At 47.6% G+C, this 24,580-nt stretch overlaps 1 protein-coding gene across 3 annotated transcripts in view; it reads right to left on the bottom strand.

Annotated features, from left to right (window-relative positions):
- Positions 1-5,811: 5,811 nt before the first annotated feature.
- Positions 5,812-24,580, bottom strand: part of NUDT22 (nudix hydrolase 22) — a 122,672-nt gene continuing 103,903 nt past the window's right edge. For 2 of the 3 annotated variants that reach the window (XM_069644860.1, XM_069644859.1), the window contains exons 5-6: positions 24,144-24,237; positions 5,812-7,012 (exon numbers count right to left, since the gene is read on the bottom strand). In XM_069644860.1, the coding sequence (XP_069500961.1) occupies positions 6,899-7,012; positions 24,144-24,237 (208 nt within the window). In that variant the 3' untranslated portion in view covers positions 5,812-6,898. The remainder of the gene's footprint in view (positions 7,013-24,143; positions 24,238-24,580) is intronic. The other variant, XM_069644861.1, reaches the window with a different exon arrangement.

Genomic DNA, 24,580 nt, shown 5'->3' with positions numbered 1-24,580 from the left:
TTTGTTTTTCCGAATTCAAATGTTATGTCGTGGCAGTCTGTTGTGTATACACGGAAGGGGGATGCTGTTTCTCGTCTTGCCTGTGAATGGAAGGTTGATGCAAACGAGTGAGAGGGATGAAGTGCTAGGATGTTGAAGTGGGCATATTTGAATCTTTTTTTTTTTAGTTCGCGTAAAATGTTTTTAGGGAGTAAAAAAGTAATTGCCATGCCCAATAAGAGTATTTTTAGGCAATTCAAATATGCATTTTAACTCTAAAACCTATATCGTTTCTGTAATTCATACTTCTTTGTACTATTTTAATTCATGCACATTAAAGAATGCATTTTTTACCCTGAATTTCTTTTTCAGATTAGGTAGCAATATTATGACAGCTCTTGCCCACGGCACTGTTGTGCCGGTTTAATTTACACAGCCATATCCCTGGAGCGGTTTGGTTGGCAGCAGGTGGCAGGCTCCTACGTGTTTGTGTTTTCTTTATTTTTTGTAGGGAGTATTTCTCCTCCCTATTTTTGTTGTTGTTGGACTATTTGTCAATTTCTAGGTAAGTAAAAGTGGCAGCTACGCAGCTTATCCGCAGGGCTGCATACCTGTGCGGCATGGTGTGTGATATCATGCTGGGTGTGCTGCAAGGGACAGCTGGTACCTGGCAGTTGGATGGAGAGGGTCTACCCAGTGGGCGCTCTCCACTATGATCCAGTTACTGAAACCTGTGAAGTGAGCGCAGAGGCTTAATCAAGACTCATGCCTGATCAGTACAACCTGTATACCACAAATGGCAATCATACATAGGCTCAGCATACAAGTATAGATGGCTGTACATAGCGTGTTTAGTATTAGTAAGCAGAGGCATTCTCGGAGAGTTATAGAGGTTAGCAATGCAGAATGTACTTTGCATTAGACAGGTGGACTTTATAGAACGGAGCATGGCAATGTCTGAAGTTTAAATGTTTCATCCAGTTTCCATTGTGGCTCATTTATGGGTAATGTTCCTAGCAGCACATAACAGTAATCAGTATATGAGGAGGAGTATGGCGCTGGAGTCGATTGCACCTTGAAGTGAGTAACACGCAGTCCCAGAGAGGTGCTGAGAGATTTCAGAATGATGTGCATGCATATGCACCTGAACAGGAGTCATTAGGGAACCGTAAGAAATGTGCGAGGGAGTACAACTGTCACGTGATGCAATGGCTGCAAGCAAAGAGCTAGATTTCACTGCGTGCATGGCAGAGTACAGGGGGCGGGAGAGGCACATTTGTCAGTATGCACGGCAGGCACTCTATTGTTATTAAATGCGCTGCCTAAGGCCTGCTCTGGCAGAGTATCATAATACATGACAAAAGGAAAGGGGGACACGCCGCAAGGTGAGAGCGTCACGGTCGGGGGAATCAACAGACAACTCAAAGCCAGGGTGCGTTATCTTACTATGCTTTTGTACTGTGCTAACTTGCCACCATCAAAGCGCCAACCCTTGCCCGTGGTGTATTGTCCCCCGCCTGCAGAAACCAGACCTTAAGTCTTCGGGGAGAAGAGCAGGAGTGAGGCGAAAGGGAGAGAGGCGAGGGCTGAGTCATAGTAGCTCAAACCTTGTGCAATTGTTGAAATATTATGTTTGTCATATGTAAAATCAAATTAAAGTGATGAAAAAAAAAACTTTCCCAAAAAATATATAACTCATCCAGGAAACAATTACGTAAAACCTACAGCAGGCGCCAGATATGGACACCACCTGTATTGATCTCTCAACCATTTCCAACGTGATTTACCTTTTGAATTCAGACCCGTATCGGATGATAGTATCCAGTCTCTCCTAGCAGTGCTGAAGCCCACCAATCATCTACTTTTTCCTTTGCCAGCATGCACTGAAAGGCGCTTGACAACTGAGACATCTCCGTTTATGACGCAGTTTGTAAACAAATCACTTCTACGCAGCATTAAACCACTTAAGCTGAAAAAGTCAAATGTTATGCCTCTTTTGAAAAAAATACATCTGAATACAAACAATCTTCAGAACCAGTAGCCGGCCTACTATGGCCTGGCAACTTTTTTGAAAAAATAGTTACAACTCAACTACAGGAATATGTGGAGGAGGAGTCCTTACTGGGCCCCCTCCAGTTAGGATTCCAGCTGAAATTTGGTACAGAGACAGCTTTACTAGCAGTCTGGGATGACCTTTTACAGGTCGCAGATCAGGGGGGATGGTCACTTCTGGTAATGTTGGACCCATCCGCAGCTCTCGATATGGTAGATCACTGTATCCTACTAAACCGTCTCAGAGAGATAGGATATGTAACAGAACAAGCCATCAAATGGTTTAAATCATTCCTAATAAATCGTCAGCGACATGCAAGATCGGGCCAGTAGATGTCAGACCCATTACCTCAGGGCTTTGCCCTACCTCAGGGTTCTTTGTGGTCTCCCCTGCTATTTAATTTATACCTTCACCCACTAATGGATATTCTGAGGAGTCACAAGGAAAATGTCATTTCTTAGGGTCAAACAATGCCTAGATGAAGTCAGTAATTGGATGCCTTCCAATTGGCTGCAACTCAATCCTAGTAAAACTGAAGTAGCACCGTTTGACCCTAAACACCTTTTTGACACTGAGAAGCGCCCATACTCGCCATGCTTTTTTTTGGCTCTGAACTGAAAAAAAATCAGAAATATTGGATGCATTTGGCAGGACAACCTGAGGAGCGAAGCTCAGATGGGGGCCATGGTGCAGGCGATCTCTTACTCACTGCGGCTATTATGGCATGCCATCACATTTGTTCCTACTGACGTTCGTGCAGTAGTGGTAGGAGCCCGAGTGAACGCGCACCTAGATTATTTCAGTAGCCTTCTTGCAAGTATCCCGCTTAAACTAGAACAGCGGTTACATCGAGCACAAAACGCAGCAGTCAGATTGGTTTTCAGAGTGAGGAAGTCTTCTCCCATTTAAGCATTGCACCGCTCTCTTCACTGACCAGCCGTTGGGGACAGAATTGAGTTTAAGGTCCTATGTTTGATATGTAAATGTCTGAACAAACTTGCTGCATCATACTTGGTAGACAAAATCAGCAGATCTCAACCTACTAGGATGCCTCAGTCAGGGGACAAACTGTTAACGACAGTTCCATCCTCTTTCTGTGCTTTAGAGAGAGATCGTAGTTGCAGTATATGGACTGAGACTATCGAATAGTCTCTGTCTGGAGATTAGGGCTATAGAATCCTTCCTCCAGGTCCGCAAAGCCCTCAAAAAGTAGCTATTTAAATAAAGAGAGTGTGAGGATCAATGGAGCTGGATGTTGCCTGGTTTTTGTAATTGAGCTGCCTCACCCTTCCTTCGATTATTGCAATACCTGCGCTGTAATACAGATAAGTCCATTTAGTGCGCCATATAAATGATTCAAATCAATCTATATACCTCCTCTAGGGCCTACATCACAGAGAGGTTGGTGGCCCCCATAGCCATCCCACGTGCCACTCTCTAGCCTAAGCCAGGGGACTGCGTCACAGGAGGTAGAATTCATTTGTGTTGCAGGTACTGTATATTTCCTGCAGTTAAGTGATGTTGTGCCGTGCTGCATCACTCAAGTTAGCCCTATTTGTACTGCATGTCTTGGTGGGAAAAGGGTTTGACAGTTTGCCCGAGTTACTTTTTCTCGCAGAGAAACGCTGTTGTGGTGTTGAGTAATGGTTGCAGGGGCATAACTTAATGCATTTTATACTAGACGTTTTGGAGCAAGATGACACGCTGCACATGGTTAGGTACATAGTGTAAGATACAATTGCAGAAATGTTTCCTGGTCACATTAATCGGGGAGTGAGGTGCATGCCTGAGTGCACACAGCATTTCACGTTTCATGGAAAAGAAAATGAAGTTGTAACAATTGTTCAGTGCAAGGGAAGGGTTGTGTTGTTCCACATGTCCTCAAGTGGTTTGCCTGGTTGATGGAGTGGTCTGGCTCTATGATTTAATACCGTTTGCGTATGGAGAGCCAGGGCGCAGAGGCACTTCCGATGTATCCATAAGGGTCGCTCCGCTGTGTAGTATCCGCTCTTGCTTTTTTGCCATTTGTAGGAGTGTGGGAGTAAAATGATGGTAGTCACTTTTCATGGGGCTTGAAGTGTCTCCCCGGTTTCGTTAGTGAAGAAAGGAGATACGGTGTCCAGGTGTTCTGTTGTGGATGCTACTGGATTAATCGGTGGGTGTTCTCCACTAGGATTCTGGAAATTAACAGAAATAAAGCAAGCCTGAAGACATACCCGAGACTCCAGCCCGATTACCACCATCTGCACACCACAATTTTAGTTTACATGGCTGGTCCGACTTGCGGTTTGCACTCTGGTCGCTGAGAGTTGTATCTGTCTATGGGCTTAATTTCGACTGCGTTGTGTTGAAAACGATTTCTCATCACTTGAAGGGAACACCCTGAGCAGAGGGGCCGGGGTGGAACAAAAAACTGGTGGGATCCTGGCAGCAGGAAGAGTACAGGAGTTGGGCTTGGTGCCTGTAGCAATCAGACAGTGACTGGCAGGGGAAGAACAGGTGCAGTGAAATAGGGCAGACAGGGGAAACCGTCCTTAGGGAGTGCATGGTGCTTTTCAGGTTGTCCACTGCAAGCCCTGTGCTTAGGGCAGAGGATCTCAGGGCCAGTTCATGACTGGAGATGAGTGGGCTTGGAGCCGCTGAATGGCCTGCGGTTTGATGCAGATTCCTGGTCATCAGTGGAAATGGTAGGGATGGGAGTGTAAAAACGCACCGGCTGGAACAGGGGACCCAGAATATAGGGTGACAAAGAGGGGAGAAACTGGGAGACATGGAGGCTTATGACAATTCTATTGGGGAATTATAGGAGGAATCGAGGGCTGAGGGGCAGTCACCAGCATCCTTAGAGGGTGAGTGAACGCATGCGCAGAGAGCTGTAGTGGTTAGTGAGTGTGCAATTGAGGTCTGGGTGGCAGAAAACCACTGCAATTGGTTTGTTTGGGGTAACAGGTACCCTCTGCTGGCTAGGTCCTGACAGACAGAATATCCTGTTCGACAGTCAGACTTCGCTTGTACAGGTACAAGAGCATTGCATACGATGCCAGCGTCTATCCAACTGGAGTCCCGGCTGGGCACTACTACCCCCTTTGCAGTGCAGTTGGCAGGTGTTGATTTAAATAACATTAGGTTCATCAAAGGTGGGCAGACATAGCCAAGCTTAACAAAGGCTGGGCACTCCTCTTTGTACTGCTCTATTCCGGACATTAGGCATGTGGCCAACATGGATCCTCCCGTCTAAGACGAGAAACTGAGAAACCTGGATCTTCAGTGTTCACCAAAGCATTCCACTACTTAGCTCCATTTGGGGCGACATATACATTCACCACTAAAACATTATTTCATCAATGATGTTCCCTAATCAATGTCCCGCTACCACTTTGGTACTCTCGCTTTCTATAGGACTGTAAAAACATATGGCAATACACATAATTATAACCTTTTTCTAATGTCAAAATGGAATAAGACACTATATAGTGTGCCATCGGAGATTACGCCAATCACATCCTGGTGTTTACACAATGCCTCATTTTCAAGATGATCCTGCCCTAGAACAAATGGCAAAAATAATATTCAATAAGGCCCTAAACTTTTACCTATGCCGCAGTGATACCAGGCTGTAAGGCCATCAACCTTCTGCACATAAGGCTCACATTTTACCCATGGGCACGTTTACCTTCTTGCGTTGTGCACTTTCCAAATCTGCCCTTTGGAAGGCGATGTCCCAAACCCATGAAAGAAAACACTCATTAGTAGGCACCAAAAAAACGAAGCCAAAAGCATTCTATCAAAAATATAATTTACTTCAAGCTAACAAAAATAAAATAAAGACATGTTCAGAAGCTGGAAGTACAAGTAGGCAGGTACCACCATGACTGTGCTTCCATCAAGGAGATTGGTGCAGTGGTCGCAAGACAAGTGCAGAGGATTAGCTCATAGACCTTTTTATGGCGTTGCGGGCATGTAGTTCGGTTTGCCACCTACCTGGCACGCTGCACAGTAAAAGCTTCCCGCTGGAGGGGACGCTTCAAGCCCCAATATGCATGCTTGTGCCGAATGCTGCAGCTCAATTAAGGAACCTGAAACCCTCTGCACACATCTTTCCGAAGTGCTGGGTAAAAGTCGGTTATTGTGCACCCTCACTCCCCTTGAAACAGACAGCATAATCCCACAATACACACCGGCCATTTGACAAATAGTAACTGACGCAATCATGCTTCTCGTGCCCAGTTCCTGTTTGTGTACGCCCTTCACTCTCAAGGTCAGCTGAGACGAAACAGTATTGCTTTTTGGTCTCCAATGAAAGTCTTTTACACCAGTAGAGCTATCCCTTGGCCCACTCCCTCCTCCCACCGTTTATATAGACACAAGGAGTATTGCCGTGCAGACACTGAACCACACGTGGTTGTGATAAAGTACAGAGAACGTGATCGAGTCCACCCCATACTCAATCATAGCTTGTGGCTAAACTGAAGGCATTAGTCTGGTCACCAGCTTTGCAATGTGAGCTGGAAGTCTCCATCGCATGAACTGGCTCCTGTTGAAGGTGGAGGGATCCTTTCCCAAGTTAAATGGCTTGCAAAGCAAGGGACTTCCATGTCCATTTGATGAAGCTCTGCCGTCATTTGGAAGGAAGGTCGTGGCATGCTCCTTCTGCTCGCCAATGTTCCAGGTGTGTGGGAAGGTGGCCCCCCTCCTAACACGCCAGTCCTCGTGATAGTCTATTTCTGCCTTGCATGGCCCAAGCATGACATTGGCTATGTCCCAGGAAGTAGGTGATGTGCCCTTCTTTCAGAAACGCTGTAGCACATGTGGGGTGGCGAGGCAGAGTTATTTCTGTACAGTTCGACCCTGAGGCAGGAAGGGAGCCTACTGGCATTCACCTAATCGTCCTCGTACGAGCGTGTAGAGTTTAACACCGCCTTTTGCCGACGGGCACAGCTCTTTCCAGAAGTCTTCATTCTCTTCAAGCCGCAGGATGTCCTGTATCGAGGGTAAAATAAAAATAGGATGAGAATAGAAATGTGAGGAGTCTGCGCTTCGTCCATTCCGATTGGTCACAGAAAAAGTATTATGGAACTCATTGAGAGTATGGCAGAATTACAAGTGGTAACTTTATCATAATCCATTACTGTTACCACCACTCACATTGGTGGTAAATTCCAGTAGTGATAAGGCAGTGCTCGTCTCCATTCAGACACCAAAAGAACAGCATTTGGGTTTTGGAGGAATTATTGCCAGTGGTAAATCTGCAGGTGGCAATTGCTCCCTTTTTATGTTAAAGTGGAGGAAACCGCCCCCCTGCCCCCTACCCAACCAACCGCCACATTTTCTTTCCTCCACTTTCCCTCTAAATTCAGAATATTGAGTTGCGGTAGAGTACTGCACCGCAATACTCTAAATGTATACAACTTCCCTCAGCGGGAAAGTGGAGGCAGTAATGGATTCAAATGGCCAGGGACAGACACAGTGGTGCAGCAAGGGTATTCCTGCAGATCGCAGAGAATTCATCAGGAGCAAGGCTGAGAATGGTCTACTGGAAACTCTACTGGAAGTTCAGTTTAAAAGTGGGCATTGTGGAAAGCATTTAAATTGGCAATAACTACAACATTGAATTGGGGTTTCAGAATGCCCCTCCATAGAGGTCTTCTAATGCACTCAACATAAAATGCCCAATTTCTATAATACAGCCTTTAATATTCGAAGTGCTGCCAATTTTGGCAGAGGAGGGAACCGAAGCACAGGGAGATGAGGAGATTTACCTGTGGTCCCACAATGTGTATTTATTTATTTATTGTAATTGTTGGTATCGCCCTGACCCATAGGTATCACGGCGCTAAAGTACAAGGTTAGAAGAACAGAGTTACAGGTATGATAGCAATATGGTGGTTACATTGTGTCAGAGGTCAAAAGTCAGATACATGGTAAGGCAGTGTATTACATTTATTTGTTGAATAATAAGGTTTTTGCTTTCTTGCGGAAGATAGCGTAGGCAGGTTCATCTTGGATGTGCCGGGGCAGGACGTACCAAAGTGTGGGAGCGATGGTGGTGAAGCAGGAGACCCAGGCTCTTTGTCTGGTAAATCTGGGAATGCTCAGGGCAGATGTGGTGGAGGAACGGAAATTGCGCAAGTTGTGTTTCTTAGTAATATGGTTTGTGAGATGGGGGGCAGTGTTGTGTAGGCAGCGATGGGTGATGGATAGAAGCTTGAACTCAATACAGGCTTTGATGGGAAGCCAATGAGCCTCCCGTCTGATGTGGGAGATGTGATAAGAGCGCTTCAAGCCCCAGACTGCCCTGAGGGCATTGTTTTGCCGCAGCTGGGAGTTTAAGATTTTTGAAGTCCCAGCTAAAATGGCATTTGCTGCCTATGGTGGCTCTGGCTAGGGTAAGACAGTTATCGGAAGTGAGGAATTTCCTGGAAAGGTTAATGAGTTTGGTTGAATAGATTGTAGAGGAGGCGATAGCTTTGACGTGTTTTTGCATGTTCATTTCTGCGTCCAAGTAAACGCCTAGCATTTATGTTAGAAAGATTTCCATTCCATGTGTAATTTTCCCTCCAGTTGTGTACCCCCCAACTTTTTGCTTTGCTTAAACACCATAGTCTGACTTTGCCAGAGGAGCACAGCCTTCTGCTGCACTACTCTGGGCTTTTCCCTCACTTTGTTATGGGGAAACTACTGACATGCTCTTAAAGACAGTCAGTAATGGCAGCCTTTGTTTCCCTTAGTCCTTGTCAATGTTGCAACTTTTCTGCAACATGTTGCAAGTTCACAGTACAGTGCACTTGGCTCTTCCTGTCATTTCTAAAGGCCCTAGTTACTCTCGAAGGATTTTTTAGGAGAAGTGCAGATGTGCCTTGGACAGGGCTGGTGGCAGCTTATCTTTTTATGCATTTTTAACCCTTTCCTGCCAGGTAAACCGCGGTTTGGCATGGTTAGGTGGCCTGGCTCCAACATGGCCATCCCGCAAGGTTCTTTGTCCTGTCCTTTGGCCATCTTGCCCCTTCGCCTTCCCCAGGTTGAGCTGACCCGGGTCAGTCCTTATTCGGGCATGCATTTTCCCCGCAAAGCGCCATGCTTTCGCGGGCTTCTGCATGCCTTGAGTGAGCGCCCCCAGGATGTGGGCTGGATTGTCCAGTTCCTATACACATCCTGGGTGCCAGAGAGTTTGGTGTGCTGTGAATGCCTGGGACCAGCGTGGTCCACGATTGGTCCACGTATGGTATGCCTGGGTCCTCTTCGTTTTGGTGCAACAGAGATTTTGGATAAGAGAAGGCTCGAATCACCCATACCATGTTGATCTCTGGAGTTCTCACTGTACCAAGGATAGGATCCAAGTATCCTGAAACTAAGAAGCAGAGTCGAGGAACCGCTGGTGACCCGCTGGAAGGTTTGGCACTGTGAGCCCGCTGTCATCCTGGGGGACCCCCTCTGAATCTGGTCATCCTAGAAGGTCTACTTCGACCCATTCGAATAGTGGGACCAACTATTCTCGGCACCTTCATCAAAACCTGCAAGTAAGCCTTTTCCGAAGTGTCCCTGGGCCAACCAGTGGGCTGACTAGCTTGCGCAGGACCTTTGCCCTGATACCGCCGCCGTTTCGAGGAGGCCCTTGAAACTTGGTACATTGCAAGCTCTGTGTTCACGGCACTCTGACACCGAATTTTGTACACTTGGCGTTCCCAGGCCTGGAGTAAAGTGAGTGCACCTGAACCGGAGTATACGCGGTTACTGTGTCGCCGAACCGTGGTGACAAACTTGGCAAGTTCCAAGTTCATTGCAGCTGTGGTCCTCTGTGCCCTGAAGCCTGCTACAGCAGAACTGGCCTGATCCATCCACCAGGAGCGGAGAAATTGACACTGTCCTGTTTGGGAATCAACGCTGTATCTTCGTCGCTGAAAGCCACAGAGCCGCGAGATTGCCACATTTGAACCTGAAACCGAAGTGGACTCGACTGCCGAAGTTTGGTCCGGAGTGCGCCGGGGATCGGTGAGTAATTGCAACCCTTACCGGTGGCCCCTAGTGCACTCCATCAATTTTTATGCACAAGTGGCCCCTGTGGGCCCCTCTCCTTTCCACTGCTAGTGCGAACTAGCAAACTATTCCTGAACTCTGGAACCTGTTCTGCCCTGTTGGGAAGAGCATCCACGAATAGTGGGAACTTCTTCTGCATCACCTCACCCACCTTCCTGGGCTGTTACAGACCCTTGAAGAGACCCTGTTTGCCCATCTGCATTACTGCGTGCGCAAGCATTGCAAGTACATTTGAGCAATAGGCGCCATTCTCCTTAGGGATTGGACTGCTTTTCAGTTAGGATTGTGTTTGACTAGTTGCACTGCATGTTTTCCTCCCCTTGTAGGTGTTGTGGACCCATTCCGTGCATTAACCCTTTCGACCCCATTGGTCTTGTATATATGTATATTGATAGGATTGTGTTGGCTTTGAAGTATTACTGTGATTGTATTTGTGTGTTGAAACTCAAAGGCCTTGAAATAAATGTATTTGTAATTTTAATATATCTACACCTGACTGGGAGTGATTTGTAAGTGTCCTTTGCTCTGTGTGCTCAGTGAGGTCTTTCAGTCACCCTCACCCCTCCTGAGACCTAGTCTTGACCGCCGCCAATGCTAACTTGATTTATCTGGCTTGTCCAGAAGGTTCCAAGAAACTAGGCTGGCCTTCTGAACCTCTTCCCACCAGGTCAGAGTTCAGAAATCCGTCTTAACAGTTTTTACATGGTTCAAGACGGGGAAGGTGTTGCCATCTATGCAGAAGGAGGCAAAGGCAGGGTTGAGAAGCTTGGGACGATGTGGGGAATCCTATGATAAGTAGTTCTGTTTTTCCATCATTCAAGCAGAGATGGTGTGTGGCCATCCAGGTTTGTATGATGCTGAAGACATGGTTGATGAGCGTAGAGTCAGTGTGGTGGTTACCAGAGAGTTTGAGGAGGACCTGTGTGTCACCGGCAAAGTTACTGTAGGGGATGTTGAGGCTGTCAAGATGGTCAAAGGGTGAGGGAGAGGCAGGAGCACTGTGGGACACCGTAAGACACAGGTATGGGGTCAGCTGACCCAAGGCCTACAAAGACCCTGGTAGTTCAGCTGGAAAGAAAGGATTGTACCAAGAGGGTGGCTACTGGGGCGAGGTGGAAAGTGGTAGTGAGGTGTTTACAGAGGATTTAATGATCGACTAGGTTGAAGGCTGCAGAGTGGTCTAACAGAAGAAGGATAGCAAGCTCACTGTTGTCCCTGATGTGGCCAAGCTGGATCTTGAGGTCAAGGAGGGCAGTTTCAGTGCTGTCCCTAGATCTAAAGCCAGATTGGCGGGTGCCTAGTAGTTTGTGACTTTTGAGGTGTAGTTGCAATTGCGAGTATGCTGTGCAGTTGAGAATTATGAGGAGGTAGGGGATTGTAGTGATGGGGCGATGGTGGGGTCTAGAGTGGGTTTTTTCAGGAGGGGGTGACCTAAGCTTCTTTGATGGCAGAAAGAATCAAGTTGGTCTTGAATGTTGCATTGATGAAAGGTAGCTATAATGGGGGCCAGGGGTTCAGCACACATTTTGACAATGTGGGCTCGACAGGTATCACCAGCACAAGTTGAGGCTTTCAGGTGCTGAAAGGTAGTGCAATCTTCTGAAGGAGAGAAGTGGAATTGAGGGGGTGGGGTTGCAGTGGTGAGGGTGCTGACCAGGGGGAGGGGTGGTGGCGCTGGTAGGAATTTTTTTTGTGGATAGCTTTGTCCCTTAATGTCTGTGTTTTGGTGTCAAGGGCGGATTGTATGAGTGTGAGTATCTTTTTGGAGGTTGTCAGTGATTGGGGGGGGGGTGATGGGGAATCAAGCTTTCCAAGGATTCTGAAGAGTTCTTTGGAGTTGGAGCTAGCATTGGAGCTCCTGGTATTGAAGATGTTAGCTTTAGTATAAATGATAGCTGATTTGTAGGAGTGTGTGGTGCATTGGAAGGCTGCTTTGTTTGTGTCAGAGGTTTTTTCTCTCCAGAGGTGTTCAAGAGCTCATTTCTTTTTCCAGAGGCAGGCTAGATCATTGGAAGTAGGTTGATGGTAGTTTGGGGGGTTGGGAGGATTCGAATTTGGTCAGAATGATTTGATAGCCTGGAGGTTGATGTAGAGCTAAGGGTCTGAGGGGGAGAGTGGATTTTGGTATAATCGCAACACCGCCTCCTAGGCTGTCTTGCCGATCAGCTCTAAGGATGGAGTAGCCAAAGGATACTGCGAGGGAGAGGAGGGGGCCCGGCAGCATCGTGTAGCCAGGTTTCAGTTACAGCTAAAAGGTTGAGATTTAGTTCAATTAGGAGGTCGTGGAAGTCGGGGCATCGGTGCAGATGGAGCGGGCATTAACGAGAGCGCAGGTGAGGGTTTTGGGAGGGCAGAGGGGCTGTGGAAGTGGTATAATGAGTGGGGGGCCAATTGAGGTGTGAGGGTGAGATGTGGAAGGGGGTTTAGGGGCAGTCGGCCAGTTAGATAAATGTTTTGGGGGGATGGGAAGTGGGTTCTGGGGAGGAGTCTGTGTGTACGGGCAAGGCCATTGCATGATGTGGTGGAGTCAGGTGATGGGGTAGCTAAGAGTGTGCCTTCAGAGTGGTGTGGGGTATCCGGCTTGGGACTGGTGTTGCTTGCTGGTATGCGTGGGCAATTGGCAGGCTTGGTGGATGTAAAAGGAGAAGTGCACTCTCTGTCATGTGTCTCTGACCTGGAGACTGATGGGGGAGGTAGGATGTGTTTAGTCTGAGGGTGGGGAGGATCTGCGGGTACTGTAGATAGGTTGTTTGGGGGGTGGGGTGCATGTGGAATATGCTGGGAGGGGTGAGAGAAGTGCTTGGCGAATGATCGGATGAGCTGTAGGTAGGGTGACCAAATGTCGGGGTTTTCCCGGGACAGTCTGGGGGTCCCGAGAGTTTTTTCTTTTATAAACCCCATCCGGGGTTTCGGGTATGGACTCTTTATTTAGAAAATCGGGTCCCGGCGCAAATCTTTTTGCTCAAATGGGGGCGTGAAATGATTTTCACGCCCCCATTTCCTCCCCCTTACCCTCCCCGGCACTCTCCTCCTATGAGAGGAGTGTGCATGTTAGCACACCTCCTCCCCTCCTCCCGCAACAGACCAGCGACATGGAAGTAGGACTAAAGTTGTATGTGTATTTACCTTAGTCCTACTTCTATTTTGGAGGTCCGTCCGGGTTTCTTTTTTTTTTTTTTAATCTGGTCACCCTAGCTGTAGGAGTTATGTTATGTTATCTCTACTTGTAGAGCGCACGATCGCCCAGGGGCATCATGGCGTTAAAGAGGAGAGCTGCTCAGAGGGGAGGAGAAGCCAAAAGAAGTGGAGAGCTAAAACAAAATGGTCTTGAGTGCTCTTCTAAAACCAAAGGTGGTTAGGAACAGTCCTTAATACCGAGGGAAGATTGATCCAAAGTTTAGTAGCTGCTATGGAGAAGGCCCTGCCGACCAACCCTCACACGATTGAATCTTGGAACAAAAAGAAGATTAGCAGTGGAGGAGCGTAGATCGCGTTCAGGGAGGTAGCGAGAGAATTCAGTCTGCAGGAACTCAGCTCCTTGGCCGTGAATAGCCTGGTGGACAATACACAGAGACTTAAAGTGGACATGCTGGCCCACCGGGAGCCAGTAAAGTTGGCGAAGCACTGGAGAGATATGAGCTCCATAGGGAGTGCCAGTGGCTAGCCTGGCCGCCAGATTCTGTATGCGCTGAAGCCGCTGTATTAGACCAATCGGCTGCGACAGATATAGAGAGTTGCAGTAGTCCAAACACGAAAGAACTAACGCAGCCACTACAGCAGGGCGAATCGCTACCGGTATCATGGGTAAGACCTTCTTCAAAACCCTGATCTGTTGGTGGGCGGCTTGGCACACAGCTGTCACTTGCTTAGACAAAGAGAGGGAGGCAGAGAGATAACCCCAGGTTTTTCACTTCGCTTACTGGGCTGGGAAGGGGGCCTAGAGAAATGGGCCAGAAAGCAGAAGTCAAAAGTGAGGGATCCGGGGGACAACCCACCACCAGTACCTCTGTTTTGTCACCGTTGAGTTTAAGCCAGTTCTGATCCATCCAGTCACTGACGGCCCTCAAGCAGTCATGAAGGCATGACGACACCTCGGCTCGATCTTGATCTAGCTGGATCCAAATTTGAGTGTCGTCAGCGTAAAAATAACAGTTGAGGCCGTGGGAACGGATGAGGCAGACCAACGCCCAAATGTAGATGTTAAACAGGATCGGGGAGAGTGAGGAGCCCTGTGGGACACCACAGGTGAGAGAACAGGAAGAAGAATGAAAAGGGGGCGTAGCAAGAGTTTGTGTGCGGTCTGAGAGAAAGGAAGTGAACCATGCAAGGACTTGACCGGATATCCCGATCTGGGCCAGGCGTGACAGCAGGATGGGGTGGTCAACTGTGTCAAATGCGGCTGACAGATCTAGCGGAATCAGAGCACCGACCCCACCCGAGTCAACTAGCCTGGACATTTCGTCCTGCACGGAGACCAGCACACTTTCAGTACCTCTCCCTGGTCTAAAGCCTGCCTGTGCAGGATTGAACATCTTAGATGATTCCAGAAAAGAGGATAGAATGGGAGTGATAAGAGATTCCAAAAGTTTGGACAGAAAAGGAAGCAGGGAGATAGGATGAAAATTAGCCGGGACCGTGGGGTCAAGTGAGGGCTTCTTGACAAGGGGGGTAACCCTTGCAGATTTCAACTCCCAAGGAACCGGTCCTGATTGACAGGAATTATTAATAGCCGAAGTAATATCTGCCAATAGGTCTGGGGCAATCTTCTTCATAATGGTAGCAGGAATAGCATCCTCGGAGGAGGAGGTTTTAATTCTTAAGATAGCCGCTAGGACCTGTGTCTCAGTAAAAAGAGGGAAAGTCCACCAATTGGCCGAGGAGTCAATGGGGGGTGCAGGTAATGACATGATGGCATCCGGAGTCACTATCGCTGGAGATTTCGCAATATTTGTGCGGATCACTTAAATTTGATTAATAAAAAACGAAGCAAGATCATCGCACAACTTTTGAGAGGGTTTAATCCTGGAAGTAAGGGTCTCAGAAGAGGCTAATGAGTGCACAATAGAGAAGAGGGTTTTGGGCTGACATAAGGCAGTTTCAATTTTCTGAGAGAAGAAGGTAACTTTAGCCATTTTAACACTGGCTAGGTAGGTTGAAAGACAGAGTTTGTAAGAATCTCCAAGCACGGGATCGTAGTTTCTTCGCCATTTGGGTTCCGTTTGTCTAAGTTTCAGGCGAGCAGATTTAAGCTGTTCCGTGAACCAAGGTTGAGGAGGTAGCCTGCGACCTTGAACCAGTTTTAGTGGGGTGCAAACATCTGCAGCGTCCACAAGAGATTGAGAGAGTGATTTTAAGGATAGTGGCCTCAAAGGGGAACAGTTCATTGCTATTTGGGCACTGAGTGCCTTAGTATCAACCGAGCGCCAAGAGCGCAACAGGGTTTTTGGAGGGAGGAGCTTACAGGTGGATTCGCCAGTGTAAATGTGCAGGATACCAAGTGGTGGTCAGACCATACCACTGGTTCAACAAGCCCAGGACATAACAGGGAGTCCTTAGAGAATACTAAATCAAGGGTGTTCCCATGAACATATAATAGCATGTGTGTATTTAGAATTTGTGCCCAATAGCTTCTCCATATAAAGTTGCATCTAGAAGTGTACCCAATAGCATATGTGTGTATTTAGAAGTTGTGCCCAATAGCCTCTCTGAGAAAAGTTGCATCTAGAAGTGTACCCAATAGCATGTGTGTATTTAGAAGTTGTCCCCAATAGCCTATCCGTAAAACGTTGCATCTAGAAGTGTACCCAATAGCATATGTGTGTATTTAGAAGTTGTGCCCCAAACCCTCTCTGAGAAAAGGTGCACTTAGAAGTGTACCCAATAGCATATGTGTGTATTTAGAAGTTGTGCCCAATAGCCTCTCTGAGAAAAGTTGCATCTAGAAGTGTACCCAATAGCATATGTGTATTTAGAGGTTGTGCCCAATAGCCTCTCTGAAAAAAGCTGCATTTAGAAGTTGTGCCAAATAGCCTCTCCGTAAAAAGTTGCATCTAGAAGTGTAACCAATAGCATATGTGTATTTAGAAGTTGTGCCCAATAGCCTCTCTGAGAAAAGTTGCATCTAGAAGTGTACCCAATAGCATGTGTGTATTTAGAAGTTGTGCCCAATAGCCTCTCCATATAAAGTTGCATCTAGAAGTGTACCCAATAGCATATGTGTGTATTTAGAAGTTGTGCCCAATAGCCTCTCTGAGAAAAGGTGCACTTAGAAGTGTACCCAATAGCATATGTGTGTATTTAGAAGTTGTGCCAATAGCCTCTCTGAGAAAAGTTGCACTTAGAAGTGTACCCATTAGCATATGTGTGTATTTGTAAGTTGTGCCCAATAGCCTCTCTGAGAAAAGTTGCATCTAGAAGTGTACCCAATAGCATATGTGTGTATTTAGAAGTTGTACTCAATAGCCTCTCTGAGAAAAGTTGCATTTCTTTGATAGAACTGCACAACGTACATAGTATGGTCTGGAATGCAGGGAACGTTTGAAAGCGCATGTAACGCAGCATATCACACCCCACGCTTACTCTCTTCTGTACACCACCACTCAACTAGAACACAGAGATACTATGACACCATTCGGTATAACTGTTCTCATACTAACATCTGCTGGTTACACACCCCACAGCCAGGTGTTCTCCTCAGGCCTAACGCAGCCACAGTCGGTCTGGATAAATCCTGCCAGAACAAACACATACCCCTGATCTCAACCACCACACCTACCGCTAAGAAGCAGCCATTTCACGAATACCGCACCAGCTGCACACATACCCGGTGCGCACACGCGCCGTTGACTCTCCCTACTCTCTCTACTGACCTGAACTTCGGTTCTCAAGGGCGTTCAACCTACCAGCGCCTTCAGACCATACCAATGGTATATAAGGAGCTATATAAATGCAAAATAACATAACATAACATGAATATGAGTGGGGGCTTGAATCAGTTGATGTAAGTGCAGATCAGGTAAACTATCAAAGAAGGAATTCATCTCATTTGATCTTGGCAGGTTGGAGTGGAGAGTGAGATCACCTAGTACCACTAAATTGGTGTACTGTAGACTCAGGTCAGCCACTAAGTCTACTAGACCTTTCCCGAAAAGCCCTATAGGTCCGGGAGGGCGTTATATGAGCAAGAAATGACTAATGCAGGAAGGTGCAATAACGCATCTAAAAAATAAGGCTTCCATATTAAGCTTGTGGGAGCATGATAACTGGTTAATAGTATACTTGTCACTGAAAATAACAGCAACCCCTCCCCCACGTTTGGGGGGTAGGCGATCATGATGAATAATGTGGTAGGCAGGGGGGATGGCTTGGACCAATGCAAGTGCCGAACTCAGCGCCAGCCAGGTTTCTGTCAGGCAGAGAAGAGCAGGTTGCCTGCTGGATAATACGTCCCAAATTTCACCAGTGTGGGCTGGGAGAGACCTGGTATTCAGTAAAAGTAATGTGGGAGTTCCCATGTCAGACTCCTTGCTGTTAGCCGTGGTTTTGGGGGCGGGGGCAGTATTAGGGAGATGATGATTAAAACCAGTTGGCCAGGTAGTATCTGGTGGAGCGAGGGAGAGCAGAAGGAGTGTGTGGATGAAGTGTTATGAGGGGTATGTGACACTTCAGTGGTGTTACTGTTGCAAAGTGTGTGCAGGGTTAAAGTTAGGCCCGAGGCTAGTAATTGTGTGATTATAGGCTTGTATGCAGGAGCCATGGGGGAAGGTTTAGGCTGGGATATGGTGGATAAGGTGGTAAAGAGTGGTCGAAATATCAAGTGCGCCAGTGCGCGGTCCAGTACACTTGGAATTTGTAGTCTCATGAGCTGAGGGATTCTTGAATGAGGCAGTGGGATGGGTTTAGTGGGTGCGTGGTGGGCAGTGGAAGGGGCAGGGAAAAGGCATGGTGTGCCAGGGAGGAGGGATGAGCATGGGATAGTGAATGCATTGTGATAGAGGACGGGCATGTATGCAAATAGGCGCCGCGAAAGTGGGTGAGCTTGTGGTAGCTAAAAGCCCTTGTGGGAGCAGCTGGGCGAAGGTCGACTGAGACGCGATGGTGCGCCGGCCCGCTGGGACTCGTTCTACACGCCGATGTGAGGCAGCCTGAGGCTATATGTGGTTGTGCGTGATCGAGTGAAGTTTTCTGGTGGTGAAGTAAATGCTTTTGAGAGTGCTTGTCCTAGTAGGTGGTGTGTGTAGTGCTTGGGTAAAGCGCTACACCTTGGGAGGTGGGCACTGGAGAGAATGCCGAATTAATCGGGCGCTTTGACCCTCTCAGCGCATACATGGATTGTGCTAGGGAGTGGGCGTGGCACAGTTTCACCGAAGTAAAAGCGCGCTCTGTGAGCATTGTTCGAGTCTTCTATTTGGGAAACGCTGATTGGCGAGACATAATAATAACTGTACGGAATGCCGGCGAAGCGGCAACACAGGTAAGTGGGGCATTGTATAACGGCCTGAGGGAAGAAAAGAACCTGGTGGAGGGGGAGAACGGAGCGTGTTGCAGAATAGGCGAACTGAATTGTTACAGAGGGGCGCGTTGTGCGAGAGTGGAGGCTCGCGGTTACAAGCATTTTTTTGGGAAATGCAATAGTAGCGCAGTGTGAGGTGGCTGATGACGGCTCTATGTTGGCATGCGGGTCGGAAGGAGCCATTGCGTCAACAGAAGGATGATTATTAATCAAAATTGAGTTGGCACAAGTGGTGGAAGCCGGGGTATGTAGGTAGGGGGCAGATCATTGATAGCATTCAGTAGTTTCACGACAGTTCTTAGAAAAGGAATGACTAGCATGCATTTTTAGAGAAATCAATCATAAGTCAATATCAATCAAATGTCATAGTCAATTTGAGATTTTGCTCATGAATCAGAGTTCTGGGGAGGCAATACCTGTTGCGCAGCATGGTGACCTGCAGAATCCAGGAGCTGACCATTGTAAAATGTATTGAACGCAGCACCTTATCATGCCTTTGCAACTCAGCTACGTGGCGCGGATGCCATTTGTTTGACCCCTGGCCATTCTCAAATCTTACTGTTCTGGCTTGAATTCTGGAGTGCCATCATCCAAGTCTGCCTTCTATTTCAATCATTGCACAGAGTGCTGCATCAGCTCTGCCTCAAAGGAAAGAAGGACTCTGGTGGGCGAGATGAATCAGGAAGTATATGCTTTGGGGAAACTCGTCCCTGCGAGGTATGTCATTTGTAAGATCTCCGGGTACACGGCATCTAACGAGGGGTTAGTGCGCCTCACCCTGATCGTCCCTACGCGCCTGCATGAAGACTCACGCCGATGCTGGGCAGAATGGTGCACATATCATGGCCGGTGGCTCTTGTACAGCATGCCTCTATACGCCACTTCAGCCTATATATTTGGTTTACTGCGTGTGTGCCCCTTTAGAAAAATGAGGTCACTGGTGCATCACCTAATTTTAAGTGCGGAACTAGCAGGAGACCTGACCCAATGCCGAAACATAGATGATGCCACAGCCACAATAACCACTCTCCCTGCAGCCCACCCCTCAGCAGGAATGATTGGTTGACAATATAATGGACGCACCCACTCCCATCAAGTGTTTTTTGGGAAGTTGGGGGCATACTGTGGTAAGAGGCTAAACAATATACTTCTAACAATTGTCATTTTTTTGGAGAGGCTGTCTAAGTCGTTGTGTCTGCAAAATAGGTTTGCAACCGAGGTTAGCTAATGTATAGAGTATAGTCTGGTAGTTGATGATAGTGCTGAGCTATTTTGGGCAAGTCTGTGTGGCTGTGGTAGCATCAGTTGAGCCACCTTGTTGCACCAACCTAACAAGAATACATGTTCAGTTTCAAGAAGGTAATCAGTATCAGATCTTGGCAACTAGGAAGTCCATGCCAGCCAGTGCTGATTATGGCATTCAAGGGGTAACTGTCCCAACTACTTGGAGAAGCAGGTTTCCATGGACTATCAGCCCATGGGACCCCCCGAGGAAGATATTGATTATTTCTCCTCTTGTCTGGAACCATGTAGGACTAGCAATGGACAAGCCCTTGTAGTGGGGCTGATTGGCCTGCAACCATGGAGAAGGCAGAGCACAAATTACCCTTCAATACAGTGCTACAGTCTACTTCCCTGGGTGGCGGTTGGGTCCAAAGGCCATGGAAACTGGGACTGTGATGCTCCAGCCATGGGAGAAGCCTCAGGTCTTCCTCATACAAGGGGCCCCTCACCCATACTCTCACATGGAAAAAGCTACCCTACGAGTAGTAAAATGGGAATACAAACACACAGTGGTGGGATGACCACACCAGAAATAGGACACCTTGATATCTCCGGATTACAGGCATTGCAGTCAATCGTTACTGAGCTGATCAAAACCCAATTTCTCTGCTAACACTAGGACAGGGACTACTTGTTTGTACAGTTACTGCCTTAGATAATACACACTGCAACATGTAACATTTGCAGTGCATGGCATGCGGCTCTACAACAGACAACATTTTCCCAAACAGGTAATTATCTCGCTGTGTCCTTACTATATTTCTAAGTCCACGTGGTAAAAGTGCACGGAAGGCGGTACAGCTTCGGTGGGACTCTTGTTATGTTATTTGGCATTTATATAGCGCTCTATATATCATTTATATGACCTCAAAGCGCTTGTGGTTTGAACGCCCTCGGGGACCGTAGTCCATGTCAGTCGAGAGAGTAGGACATTGTAGGGTGCTTGGATGCACTCGTTATGTACGCAGCTGATGTGATTGCCAGATGGTAACTGCATACTAGGGTTAGGTGTTGTGGTATTGAGATCAGTTGAATGTGTGCAGTCTGGAAGTTGGTCTCCAAAACTGGGTTCTGGCTGCGTTAGGCCTGTGTAGAACGCTTATGTGTGCAGCTAAGCCGATTTTTCATGAGGAAAAGCTGCATTCTAGCAGGTTGTTGAGGTGATGATAGTAATGTTCGTATGTGAGCAGCTAGGCCGAAATTGATCGAGGGTGTAGCTGCGCTCTGTTGTGTGTTGGTGAAGAGTAGAGAGTGAGCATAGTGATAGTAGAGGGGATTGTCTGGAGTGGAGGTTTTATTCTTTACGAGCCCACTGGTCCGAATTTCATTTACGCGTTTTGCGAATGTCGCATTCATAGTGACTTTATTGCCGACTTAATAGTCTCTTTCAGTGGCGTCATTGTTCGGTATCTCTTTGAACATTTGTCTGTAGTTTGCAAGGGCTCAGCGCCCTTAGAAGGTGTTAATCAGCATTATGGAAAGAGGCAGGTTTTTAGAGATTTGTGGATGGCTATGTAGTCATGGGGGTGTGTTGAATGTGTGGGGGGAGTGAGTTCCACAGATTTGGGGCCAAGGTTGAGAATGCAAATCATCCAATCCTAGCAGAGTTGGAGGTTGGGATCACTAGTAGGAGGGCAGTGCTTGATCTTGGTGTGCTTGATGGGAGGTAGGGTTTTATCTTCTCCAGCAGGTACGTTGGGCCGGTCTTGTGCACTGCTCGGTGGGTAATGCATATGGTTTTGAAGGTGGCCCTTCATCCAACAAGGAGCCAGTGGAGGGTACGGAGCGCTGGGGGGACGTGGTCTCTGTGTCCAAGGGCGAGAAGGAGTTTAGCGGCAGCGTTTTGGGCTCTTGAGTTTTTTAAGTTGGTATGCCGGTGCTCGCAGGTATAAGGAGTTGACTTGTGGTAGGAGTGTCGACATGACAATTGACATGACAGCTGCGAGTCTTTTGGGATAGGTGAGGTAAGGAAAAATGCATCCAAGCAGTTTGAGGTGGTAGTGACAGGATTTTGCTACATTATTGATCTGACGGGAGAGGGTTAGGCCTGAGTCCATAGTGCAGCCAAGGTTTTCTACTATTGTGGAAGGGAGGGCCGGGGGGCCATTTGAGCGGGTGCGGGAGAAGGACCGAATTGCTGCACACCATGATTTCAGTTTTATCAGGGTTCAAAAGTAGGTGGGGGCGTATGTTGGTGTTTGTTTTGTGGATTCTCAGGATAATTTGGGCATTGTCGGTATAGTTGTAACGGGAGAGGTTGTACGTGCGGATGATTCCTGGTAGTGTGGTCAGATAGAGATTACAAAGGAGAGCAAAGAGGCAGGTGCCTTGGGGTACTCCAGTGTTCACAGCACGAGCAGTTGAGACAAAAGGGGAGAGCAAGGCGATTTGCTTCCTGTTGCTAAGGAAGGAGGCAATCCATTTGAGTGCCGAGCCACGAATTCCTAGGGAGTGGAGGCGGTCAAAGAGGACTCAGTGGTTAACAGTGTCAAAGGCTGCGGACAGATCAAGGAGAATCAGTCCTACACAAGCTTGAGAACATCCCAGATTGAGATCAGAGTGGTTTTGTTCCATGGCGCGGTCTGAAGCCTGATTGTGTGGGGTCGAGGAGTTTGTTGGATTCTATGAAGCAGTTGAGCTGGGAGTATGCAGTCCGGTCAATGCGTTTCGGGAGAAATCTGGTGTTGGAAATCGGCCTGTAATTCTTAGGGGCAAGGGGGTCAGGGGATGCCTTTTTTGGCAGCGGTTTGACATGTGCTATTTTAAAGGCATCTGGGAAGGTGTCAGAGTTGAGGGGGTCGTTTAGTATAGATCTTGCATGTTCTCCTGTGCAAGTAGAGGACAATCTATCTTTCAGAAGAGAGGCAGGGCAGGGGTTGAGGGGGGATGCTGAGAGTCTGCTGCCTGATAGTAGGTCTAGGAACTCATCTCTCGAGGTGGGTTCGAAAGAGTTGAAGGTTGGCATAGAGGGCGTCTGGGCAGCGGGATCAGGAGGGGTAGATGTAGGGTAGGGTGGATGGACAATTTGTCTCAAGTCCGGTGTTGTAGAAATGTAGCGATAGGGAGTCACAGAGTGTTTGTGTGGGAGTGGTTTGGGCAGAGGTGCAAGTAGGTTTCACGAATTCGGAGATGATCTTGTGGAATTCTTTACTGCTGCTGCCACAGTTCAGAATATGTTTATTGTAATAGGCTTATTTGGAATTTCGGATCTCGGATTTGTAATTATGGCGGTGAAGGGCGAACATGGATCTGCTGATATCGGTTTTAGAAGCTCGCCATTTGCGTTCAAAAGATTTATTTTGATTTTGGAGTGTCTTCAAGTGGGGCGTGAACCATTTGGGGCCGGTCCTTTGCGTGAGGCTGTGGGGCGTGAGGGGTTGAGAAGAATTAGTGATTCTTTAAGCCAAGAGTCACAGGATTTAATGGTGGAGGGTCTACCACGGGACGGTGTTGCTAGGGGACGGAGTAGCAGGGCTTCGGCTGGGGCGGGGAGTACCTTGACTTTTAACCAGCATTTGTGATCCAGAGTCTTGGCAGCAGGAGCTGTGGAAGGAGGAGCTGGTGTGTGGATGAATAAAGGGATGGCACAGTGGTCTGTCCAGATAAGTGGCTTTGGACTGGATCTATAGAGACAAGTTCATAGAAGCTGAAGATTGCATCAAGGGTGGGCCCACCTGAGTGAGCTGGACCAGTGGGAAGAGATCCTTGACTGTTACATTCACGTGAAACCCCCTTTCCCCCACCCCTAGTGAACAAATAAAGATTCAACTCCGGTGGGTAGCCCCTTTACCAATAAGAGTTGAGACCCCGACCCCTCGGGTTAACCGGGCACGCCATAGTGCAGGGCTCTGCTACCAGCACTCTCCAGATGTTTTGAACTACGACCCCCATGATCCTCAGACCAGGAACTATGCTGGCTTGGCCTGATGGAAGTTGTAGTCCAAAACATCTGGAGAGCCAAAAGGTTGGCAACCCCTTTCATAGTGTGTCGTGTGAGAAGAGGACTTGGGATGCGAGGTAAGAGAAATTAGATACTTACTGACACACATGATGTAAGACTAACTAAACAAATGTACATAACCCTATAAAATTAGACTGATAACCAAAAAGTGCCAGGAAACATAGGGCGCGTCCTTGTTGGGATGTGCTATACATTAGGAAACAGGACGAGATGTGGCAAGACCAAGAAATGGGTGACTAGGAGGGCAGGGTGGGTGGGGCGGACGGGAGGCAGCTGGGCTTGAATTTTTGTATTGTAGTTCCTTTGCCAACAACTCTCACCTGCCGCTTGATGAAAACGATGGAGGTGGATTCCTGGGCCTCTGGTCCTCCAATGAGGTAGTACTGTTGCACCTGCTCTGAACTCAGACTACACCTAGTAGGAAGAAGAGGAGGCATGTGCGAGTCAAAAACCGATGCAGAGATGGTTGGTTGGGTGAATACATGCATTAGATGTGTAAAGGTCATAAAGCAGAGCACTGCAAGCCTCCAGCTGCTTCAAATTACGAACCTCTGTAAGGCGCCTGCTTGGAAGAAAAAGACTGCTGATCTTAATCATCAGTTCCCACACAGTCCTCCTAACCAAAGTTCCCTATCACCACATCTGAAAGCAAGCACTGAACGTAGAATTCAATAAACCTTACCCACTCTTCCCACCTCTGCCTGGTCTATTGTATTATAACTCTATCGAGAAAATGTGGCAAACTTTTTGAACTTCT

This window comes from Ambystoma mexicanum, chromosome 2p (assembly GCF_040938575.1).
Source record: "Ambystoma mexicanum isolate Mex_15411 chromosome 2p, UKY_AmexF1_1, whole genome shotgun sequence".
Lineage (NCBI taxonomy): Eukaryota > Metazoa > Chordata > Amphibia > Caudata > Ambystomatidae > Ambystoma > Ambystoma mexicanum.
This window is presented reverse-complemented; position numbering and strand designations above follow the sequence as displayed.